The sequence below is a fragment of the Kryptolebias marmoratus genome, linkage group LG1, assembly GCF_001649575.2.
Source record: "Kryptolebias marmoratus isolate JLee-2015 linkage group LG1, ASM164957v2, whole genome shotgun sequence".
NCBI classification, from domain to species: Eukaryota; Metazoa; Chordata; class Actinopteri; order Cyprinodontiformes; family Rivulidae; genus Kryptolebias; species Kryptolebias marmoratus.
The window spans coordinates 14,449,108-14,459,815 of NC_051430.1; the positions used below are offsets into that span (position 1 = coordinate 14,449,108).

The 10,708-nt window shown below is 36.3% G+C and overlaps 1 protein-coding gene across 1 annotated transcript; it reads right to left on the bottom strand.

Moving 5' to 3' along the window:
- Positions 1-1,841: 1,841 nt before the first annotated feature.
- LOC119617419 (beta-microseminoprotein-like) lies at positions 1,842-3,124 on the bottom strand. Its single transcript, XM_037977924.1, has 4 exons — positions 2,993-3,124; positions 2,390-2,468; positions 2,148-2,256; positions 1,842-2,054 (listed from the first exon to the last, which is right to left on the bottom strand). The coding sequence occupies exons 1-4, from the start codon at positions 2,993-2,995 to the stop codon at positions 1,925-1,927; spliced, it is 321 nt and encodes a 106-aa protein (XP_037833852.1). The 5' UTR covers positions 2,996-3,124; the 3' UTR covers positions 1,842-1,924.
- Positions 3,125-10,708: the final 7,584 nt, after the last annotated feature.

Consider the following 10,708-nt stretch of genomic DNA (forward strand, 5'->3'; position numbering starts at 1 on the left):
CACTGAGCCTGAGAAACTGGAAACTGAAAAAATAACATTCATATTACTGAAGAAAAGCTGATTCAGTCTTAGGGAGAACTGAAGCGGAAGTCAAAAACAAATGTGCTACTTAAATAATGTTAAAACCAAAAAAAAAAATTGTTTTCAACATCAAGTTTTTAGGTTACAAAACAGGAAAAGGGCCAAAAAGCAGGAATACTTTCACAAGTTGCTACTGTAAAAGAGACAAAAATCAAAAAAAAAAAAAAATTATGGCACACAGAACAAGATTTTTTTTTGTATAATGCTAGAATTAAATATCAAATTAAAACATGTTTCCCAATAAAAAAAACAAACATATTTGCTAGGAATTAATTATTTGAATAAAACTGAAATCGTATTCAGCACGACAGTACAAGTTTCCAGAAAATAAAACTTTAAATCCAGAGACGTGGGCTGGAAAGGGATCTACTCCAACACAAGAGAAACAGCTGACTAATAGCACAATTCCAGCTAACTCAGCTGCTGAACTGTGAGAAGTCTGACAAGGATTTTTGTTTATTTTTCAGCCGATTGTTGCTGCCGGTGAACCAAACTTCCAGTGAAGTCTTGTTCCTGCCAGAGAGCTGGATGAACTCCTAATGACACGGAGAAAATGCTGCTCGGTTTCTGATGACTCTCAGCTCGCGCCCCAGGTTTTTCCCATCTGCTGGCTTTAAATCGGCACATGTGTGTCAAACATCCACGAGAACTGTTGTTCTTTTTGATCCAACACGTTAATTTGGACCTGAAAAGTCTGAGATGGGGTTTTATAACGAGCGTCATGTGGATGTGATCTGCTAAAAGTGGGAAAAGAAAAACTGCAAAGAAAGTTTGATATATTTTATCACCATATTAGACTAAAAGCTGCAGATGTGACTTCTTTCTGCAATGTTAAAGGAATTTTTGTACAAATGTTTTCACTTATATAATGTGTTTGAAGCTTGGCCCACTGTGTTATTTGCCTTTCAAGTAAATAAAGGCCAAACTGAAAGCTCCATCACATCTTCCTTATCCTAGATCACCACAGTCTACTTTTAAGTGGGCTTAAAATCTTCTTTTTTGATCAGTCTTATAGCTCAGGTTGGGTTGGATTATCCTGACCTATCCCTTTAGTTATGCTGCTAAAGGCTTACAGGGAGGACATACTGAGCACATGTTCTCTCTCTGCTGTCTTTGCTCTCATGCATGTATTAGCAGTTATTGTTGTTATGAACTTTGCTTTTGGTGTTTGTCTGTTTCCTGTCCTCTCAACCCCCAAATGCTCTTTAATTGAATCATAAATCAAAGGGAAAGTTTTAATTACACTGAAGTGAAGATTCAGCGCCACGAGCTGGCTTATGTTGAAAGACAACCTTTTACTAATTGACTCGAGCCAATAATTGCTGATAGTTTCAGGTTGTTACATTAATCTTTGCATTTTCCATTAACTAGGATTATCCTAAAAAGTAAGTGACAAAGCCATGGTTCTGGCTAAAGTTGTAAAAAGTTATGACTTGGAACTTTTTACTGTGAGCTTGGCAAACCTTTATGCTCATTTCCTGTTTTTATTGTTTAATTTTAATTAATCAAGCAAGAATCTTGCACAAAAATGTATTTTTTTTTAAATGGAACGAATGTTTCTTTTTTACCTCCTTTTGCAGACAAATGGATTTTCAACTCACTGTACAGTGCAGTAGACATTTGTTCAGCGCACGACTGCATGTGGAAAACTGACCTTTGAAATTTGGAAAGTCATCCAAAGTAAACAGAACATTTACTAGAACATGACATTCAAACAAACATTTTATCTGTCTCCTTCAAATATAGAAACAAAAAAAACATTTTATGGAAAGAACATTTTTAATGGATTCATGCTGGTATGGACATGAATTTTTATTTCCGACCATATCTGACATCAAAGCCATCATTTTCCTACAGCACCTAAAATCGGACACTCCACAGACGGGTCGTCCTTCTTGTGCACGATGTACTTGCAGGCCACCGAGTCAAACACTGACACGCAGTCTTTGGGGTAATTTGTTGGAGTGACATACCTGCAGTCACACAGTAAACACATATATTTTTGTAAATTGATAGCTTTTTGAGTGTTTTTTTTTTATCTTGAATAGAAATACAGTGACACATACCCAGCGCAACATCTAGAACAACTGCAATCCATACAAGCACTGTTTCTCCATTTGGACCCAACTTGATGCCATGTCTTATCTACGTCATCCTGACAAAAGGCCTGATGTTCTGTAGGTCGTACAGAAAAAGACAAAACACTGCTATAATGTGGTCTGTTGAAATATTTACAACAAGAAAATAATAATGTGCATGGATGAACAACATAAATATTCTGTGGAGTGAGTCTTTTCTTTTACCAGACCTGGCACATGCTTTGCAAAACACTGAGCATTTGAAGACGACACCAGGACACAGAGCAGCAAAGCCAAAGACAGATATTTCTTTAGAAAAAACAATAACAAACAGTGTAGTTTATTCAATAATTGAATCCGAAAAATTATGAACAAAAAAGATTATTATTTAACATAAGATTAGATATGAGGTTGGGAATAAAGACACTAAAGACAACGGTGTATGCACAAACACCATAAACCAGGGGTGGCCAACCCTGGTCCTCGAGGACTAATATTCTGCATGTTTTACTTGTTTTCCTGCTCCAACACACCTGATTCAGTGGTTAAATTACCTCTTCATGTTCTACAGAACCCTGTAACTCACCCATTGATACAAATCAGGTGCAGGTTGGAGCTGGGAGACAGGTAATCCTGGCCCTCGAGGACCAGGATTGGCCACCCCTGTCATAAATATTCAATACAGTAGAAGTACTTTGCAAAAAATAAAGCAACACAGTTTCACGACTGTTTTCCTGTGAACATCACTCTTTCAAAAAAAAACCTTTAATTTGCCTTCATCCTATCAATAAGAAAAGCCAACAAACTAATGTCATTTCTTATTTAAAACTTACCATTGTGGCTGTCAAACTTGTACGGTTTAGACAAAGTTCAGGTTTGAGTCTAATCTTGGGTTGTAATTTTAGGGCAGGTTCTTTTAAATGCTGTGCCTGCAGGCACCTTTGGAGTCAAACATCAGGGGAGGCCGGAGGGGTTTTGTTTTTTTACATCATTTACGAGAAAAGCTCAGTGACCCTGGTGAAAAAATAAATAAAAGTGTTTGTGTGTGTGTGTTTTTTTTTTTTTTTTTTTTTTTGGGGGGGGGGGTCTCTCTTTTTATTTTCTTTGTCCATTACGTGGTTTCATTCACTGAGAAGCAAATGTATGTATGAATGTATGAACATGTGAATATCAGTCTGCCCAGCCTTCTTTTCTCCTTCCATGACGGTTCTCCTGTGTTCTCCCTGCATCCTATGTGCGTCTTTGTGAGATCCTCTGCAACTCCTCTGGTCATTTTAATGGCAGTCCTCCAAATAAGAAGTCAGACCAGCCGACTCGCCACAAGTTTTGCCTGCCTGCAATACTCAACTCGCCTCTACTTCCTGCACATCTAGATTTCTTTCTACCCTGAAAACCTGTAAAGAAAAAAAAATAAGGCTAATATTTATCACCCTGAAAACTAACCTCTGGAAACAGTATGAAGAACTCACATTAACCTGTATCATCCTGCAAACGTTGTTTCTAACAATAGCCAGTACTTCCTGTGGTTACCAAAATATAACTCTTACTTGTCTCTGTGTTGCTTCTGTCAGCATTTTGGGGGTTTGAGGTTAAAAATGATGTGTATGGATGTACGTACAATAAATGAAGACCTAGTTTTCAGAGAAAATGTTTTGTGTTCTTCATATGTGACTGACTGGTCCCTCATAGTTTACTTAAGAAAATGTAACTTTGTATAAAGTAAGTACAAAAAGCAGACTGCAGCCAACTGTGCAAATCCAGTCTTTTGTCACCCTTACTAATCCCAGCAGTTCTGTTGCAGGTTTCCTCGAAAACAAATATACAATATCACAACAGATGTGACAGTAAATAGTAAATTAATGTTCTAGGATTTGAACAGTTTTACAATTTTAACCAAGTTTAAAGCTGTATGTGAAAATGTTAAAGACAACTAGTAATGGCAAAACATTAAAGTTGGGTTTTTGATGCAACAATTTTGAGGTATATATATGTAATATTTGCTATAGATTATAAACAGATTAACTACGTATAGTTTTTTTTCTTATTTTGAAGGCCATCTGTCTTCATAGCGAACATGTTTATCTTTAAATGAGATTTTTGCACCTTTTCTATGGAAAATGTTAATAGGATCAGAAGAGTTTTGTATAAGTACAATTCCAAAAGAGACTTCATAAAATCTTGTAATTTTTACGAATACGCTTAAACAACCAAAGTACCTTTTTCATTTCTCAATTAGAAATGTGTTAATGTTGAATCATTTTAATTGAGATCTCTGATATTTTGTTTATTAACAAGCATTTTCTGAGTAACAGCCGTGTCCATTTTCATTTGATATCTTCAGAAATGTTGGACCAAAATAATGTTTAATGTTCTAGTTGGATGCTTTGAATCTGGCGAGGGGATGATTTGAGTTTCTGGGATCAAAAGATGGTATAATGCAGTCTTTATTTTGTGTGCAGATGATAAGAGCCTTAGCACACCACAGAGACTAACATTGAACCCTATTATATTATTTTGGTTGTGTGTATAAAGTATATTTGAGTATATTAAAACAAGGAGGTATCTAAATGTAGAAGCTGGCAAACAAGGTATATTCCTTTATCAAGCCAAAAAACTGAGAGTACTGATTATTTTTCAGAGACGCTGTTTGTACAAATGGACAAAAAAACTAAATCCAAAGTCTCTGATGTGCCTCTTGTGAATATAACACAACATCAGTACCCAACAAAAAGGAAATAAAAGCCCTGTTTCTTTATCATATCAAACGTGTTACAGCAATGCTTAAATCTAAATAATACTGACACACATAATTATGACTAATCTGAACCGAATATGATGGAAAAGTTGTAGAATAATCAATGCACTTTTAATATTCTCTCAGTTTATGTAAAATCATTGAGTCTTTCAATAATTTCTCATCTAGTTTAAAGGTCATGTATTCTGATTAGCCCAACCACTCAGGCTCCGCAAAAGTCATACATTTACTGAGGAACCAACTGACTCCATTTCCATCATTTTCCTACAGCACCTAAAATCGGACACTCCACAGACGGGTCGTCCTTCTTGTGCACGATGTACTTGCAGGCCACCGGGTCAAACACTGACACGCAGTCATCAGGGTAATTTGTTGGAGTGGCATACCTGCAGTCACACAGTAAACATTTTTTAAAATAAAAAAGAACATGTTAAATAATATCCAGTTGTGTTCTTGCCTCATATTTGTACATACCCAGCGCAACATTGAGTGCAAGTGCAATCCATACAAGCACTGTTTCTCCATTTGGACCCGACTGGATGCCACGTGTTATCTACGTCATCCTGACAAAAGGCCTGATGGTCTGTAGGTCGTACAGAAGAAGACATAAAACACTGCTATAATGTGGTCTTTTGAAATATTTACAACAAGAAAATGTTAATAACGCCATGAATATTCTGTGCAGAGTTTTTTACCAGATGTCACAGGCTTTGCAAAACACTGAGCATTTGAAGACGACACCAGGACACAGAGCAGCGAAGCCAAAGCCAGATATTTCTTCAGAAAAAGCAGGGATCAAAACAAATATTATTTAAGATAAGAATAGATATGAGGTTGGGAACGTGGTTTGCACAAAACAGGACAACACTATTATTTTAACAGTTTTATAGCTATTGTCACCTTTTTTTCCTAGGACAAAAATCCCTAAAACCATACATTTCCCTTCATCCAGTTAATAATAAAACTCAACTTAAGAACTTACCATTGTGGCTCTCAGACTCGTAGGAATTTGGCAACGTTCAAGTCAATGATCCTGGAGGAAAAAAAGATAAACGCTGATTCGTAATCATTTGGGTTCATCTATGAAACTGCGGTAACTTCTGCACGGGTAAACTTTTGATGCCCTTTTCTTGGGACACCTTACTTCAGTAAAATCTAACCATGTTCTTACTGAGTGAGCTGCTCGGGTCCAAATGGAAAGATTTGAGCAGAGGAGACGTTTCATCAAATATAATATCTATCATGCTTTTGTCATCTGTTGTAGCAAAATGTTATTAAATTCAGTTTGTGCTTAACTAAAGTGTTTAAGAAGGAACTGCCATTTTTATTTGTTCCTGCCTTCTGTTGTTGGCGTTCACGTCTTTAAACTAAGTTATCTCTGTCAGAAACCGCCACGCTATCCATCTTAATAAGGTTTTGTGATGGCCTCAGTAACAAATTGGTAAAAACCTTTTCAGCTGACCTCATTATTTTCATTTAATTCGCAGCCAACTATTTAATTTGTACATTTTTTTAGCCTAACTATGCCATTATAAAGTGTGCACATAATAATACTGCATTGTTTTAAAATGTATCTCTAATTATTAACTAAGTCTTACTTTTGAGTTACCTTGGTGGGATGTTGTCTTCCTCTCTGTGGAGCTGAAGGTGTGGCTGAGGTCTGAAGACTCCTAAACCTTAAAGCAGCTCATCAGACTCTACCATGTGCTTGTTTTCTATGGGGGGTTGTTACTATATTTTGTCTTTAGTCATTATTGTCATTTATTCACATTTTTTTCCTTTTTGTGTGTTTTTTGGTTTGGCCAGTTTTTTTCCCCCACCCTCACCTAACATGCCTTGAATGCTTTATATAAAGAGAACATTTACAAAACAGGAACATAACATATTGTACTGGGAAAAATAAAATGATACCCTTGTTCAGTTCAAGGGTTTACCTATCGGGAAATAATAAAAAATTATAATCTGGTGTTCACCAGGTTCTAAAATTGTTCAAATTTAATGTCAAGTAACGCACAATAGATTCCACAATGTCAATATTTATGAGGCAAAAACAAATTTTGGTCCACTTGCTATTACAAAACTGCAGACATTTGTTTCTGTACAGCTCTCTAAAGGGCCCAACACATTATTTTATTAAAATTAAAGCCTGTACTTTGACTGGATCTTTGCTGCACCTTGATTCTTTTCTTTTTCAGACATTCTGTTGTAGATTAGCTGCTGTGTTTTGGAACATTGTCCTGTTTCATGATCCAGTTTGATCCAGTCTTCAGTTGTTCATTTTAGTTTGGTCTACAGAGGAGGTCATGGTCGACTCAACGACTGCAATGTGCCCAGTTCCTGTGGTTGCAAAATAAACCCAAATCATCACCCCTCCACCACCGTGCTTGACAGCTGATATGAAGTGTTTGTGCTGATATACTGTGTTTGGTTTTCTCCTAACATGGCCCTGTGCAGTATGGCCAAACTTTGGTCTCATCTGTCTAAAGGACGTTGTTTCAGAAGACTTGTTTGGTCGGATGAACCTTTACAAACCTGAGTCGTGCTGCCACATTCTTCTGAGAGAAAATAGGTTTTCTCCTGCAGCCTTACCAAACAAGTCGTTCTTGTTCAGCCTCGCCCAGAGATTTTCAGGCCTCTGCTGTTTTGCTTTTTGCTTCGTTGTTGTTTTCTAATATTTTGTTAAGTTATCTACATTTTCTTCCAAGAGTTTTAATTTTGACTTAGTCTTCATTGTGTTGCAGGGGTGGTTGGGGGGTGGGGAGGTGGGGGGGGCAGTGTGGACTAGGAGAGAAGTGGGAGAGTTGCTCAGTTTGGCTCCTTCTGCCCTCAGGTTTCTCTTTATAGCGCTCGTTTTGTTTTATAGCTGTACATTTATACACACATTATTGCTGTATTAGTGTTTGTGTGTGAGTGTGTGTGTCACTACTTCTACCTCAGTAAGTATATTTTCTTCCTTGGTCTAGGGTCACTTTCAACCAACTCTTACACTCTTTGAGAGCTGGTATTATTTCTTTTATGAGTACATTTTAAATCTTATGTGACTAATAAAGATTACAACTTTTAATGTTTCTCATTATATCAATTATATATATTACTATAAACATTGTAAAATTTGGGGCTGCCTGGTGTCATCTTCTTTTTTCAAATGATAATTGTTTTGCAAATTTTTAAGGGACTTTTGAGTATACCTTTTTTTGGATGGTTGAAATAAAGTAGAAAATTTCCAGACTGGTGACCTTTGCTCTAGCCGGGTCACACTAAGTTGCATTGTCACATTCTTTTTAGACAGAAAAGGTTTTGTCTTCCAACCCTTCCTAACAAGCTATTATTGTTCTTTTTATTTTATTCTTTTTATTCTGTATTGAACTTCAACATTTAATCTGCTGACTGAAGCCTGTAGAGACTGAGATAGAGCTGCTCTTGGGGGGTTTTTTTAGTTTTTTTTTTTACAATGTCTCTGAGCATTGAATGGTCTGACCTCAGGATGAATTTGCTGGAACATTTCTTTTGGACAAATATTTTGATTCTTATTCAGTCAGCCTTTGTATTGCTCTTTTTGGTTTACACCTAAAATTAGAGGTTAGTTTTTAATACAAGCAGTTTTTGTGTTGAGTAAAGGGTATAAAATGGAAATTGGTCCACACTGTTTTTAGCACCTAATCTTTTTCAGGTTTTGCAAAGTGCACACACACATTCACATAGGGCTTCTCTAATACTCATTTTACGTTACGCACACAGCACTTTTATACTCTCACTCATTCACCAAATAAACATAATGGGGCCCAAAGACACTTCAGTATTCTGCAGGAGCTGGGGATTGAACCCCAGATCCTGTGGAAGAGTTATTAAAGAGTTAGAAATTTTAAGCACATAAGTAATTGTTAAAGTTGTTGTAGTTTTGCCAAAGTTCTCGAAGGAAAACACAGCCAACATTTGTTTAGTTGGTGAATTTGACTCAGCATTGTTTCTACAGATTTATTATAAGGCTGAAATTCACAGTCGACATGCAGTAGATCAGGAAAAAATTGTTTGCTTGAATAAATGGTGTTACTCCCAAGCTGTGATAACAAATTAAATTGTGTAGATCTTTTATTATTATTATTTTTGTAATAATTTAGCTGTAGTGCAAATTTTCTTGAAATATCATGACAACAAATAAAGGTTATACTGCCCACCCCTTGTTGGAATGTAACAATTATGGTTGAATTCATGATTTATGTTTAAAATCTTTGTCCTGTTTTGTCTGAAAATCCTCTTGGTGCCAGGGTTGCTGAGAAAGTAAGAATAAGTAGTTGGATGATCAAAGTATCTTAATTTCCTGTTAAGCCAAAACCTGAACGTTTCATTCTTTTCCTAAGAATTGTCTGTTCTAGGTCTTAAATATATATCTATTGTTTTATTTTCTGTCTTGTTGAGTTTCTCAGTCCTCTCTGTTCTTATGCAGAGTGTGGTGACAACCCCTCCCATTTTGTGACTTGGCACTCGTTGAGGTGTCCTGGTGAGGGTCAAAGGTCAAGGTGTGTCAGCAGACACGACCACACCCGAAGCCATTTCTCCTGATCGCTATTTAAGATACTGTATGTTACTTGGCCATCTCTTTTTGTTTCTGTGCTCATCCAGAATCTTGTGGGGGAAAAAAAATAATTTGTATCAGTCTTGTGATCCACGAGTTCACACTCCTGTAGCGCTTTCCTGAGGGAAGCAGTGTGAGGAGGGTATGTTGAGGTTATGTTTTGTGTTTGATCATGTTACGGGCCCTCCTGGTGATCATGCTGGTGAAAAAGGTCCTGTGTTAGAGGGAAGGTTGCTCCAGATATCTGCTGTGCACATGCTTCCTCTCTTGCACAGTTCAGTTTTCGTGCCACACTGTGATGATGGTGATGACACTTTCCACTATAACTAGACGTTGGTGAAGATTTTGGTTTACATGCCAAATTTCTTCAACAAGAAGGCCCCTTTCTTGGGAGTGCCCCTGTGGATCAATAACCAATCCCTTAGATAAATCTATGTTCAGGGAAAGATTATATTTTTGCCATCAGGCCACAAGTCCTACCACTTCTGTCATGAAGAAGGTCTGTTTCCAATTACATAACAAACATCCATTTGAGTTCAGAAGCTGGCAAACAAAGTATACTTCTTTATCAAGTTATTTTTTTTTTATAAAATAGTGACTTGTTTGTACAGCTGATGGCAATGTTATTCCAGATATAAAGTTTATGAGCTGAGATAATATCTCAGCTCATTATTAAACTGGTCACTCACACACAAGCAATAATATCTCAAAGATATTATGTTTGTGTGTGAGTGACCAGTTTAATAATATTTGTTCATGAAAAATGGATAGTTTCAGTAAAGATTTAGATACAGCATAGTTGCATTTATGCAGAAAGGGTAAGTCAGCAATAGCATTAAAATATGTAGAAGTGTGTGCACTTCAAACTGAGTTAGGATTTTGAAACAACAAAGGTATTTAATTCTGAATTTGTCATTTAAAAAATACAATCTATTGTATTATTTCTGCCTTTTATATGTTGGTTCTCCAAAACATTTCTTCTGGTGAGAAAAATGCCGTTTCTTTCTCAAATAAAATTGAAAATTGATTGGTTTTTGCTGTACAGGTGCTGGTCATAAAATTAGAATATCGTGAAAAAGTAGATTGATTTCAGTAATTCCATTTAAAAAGTGAAACTTGTATATTATATTCATACATTACATACAAACTCATATATTTCAAATGTTTATTTCGTTTAATTTTGATGATTACAAATGACAACAAATGAAAATCTCAAATTTA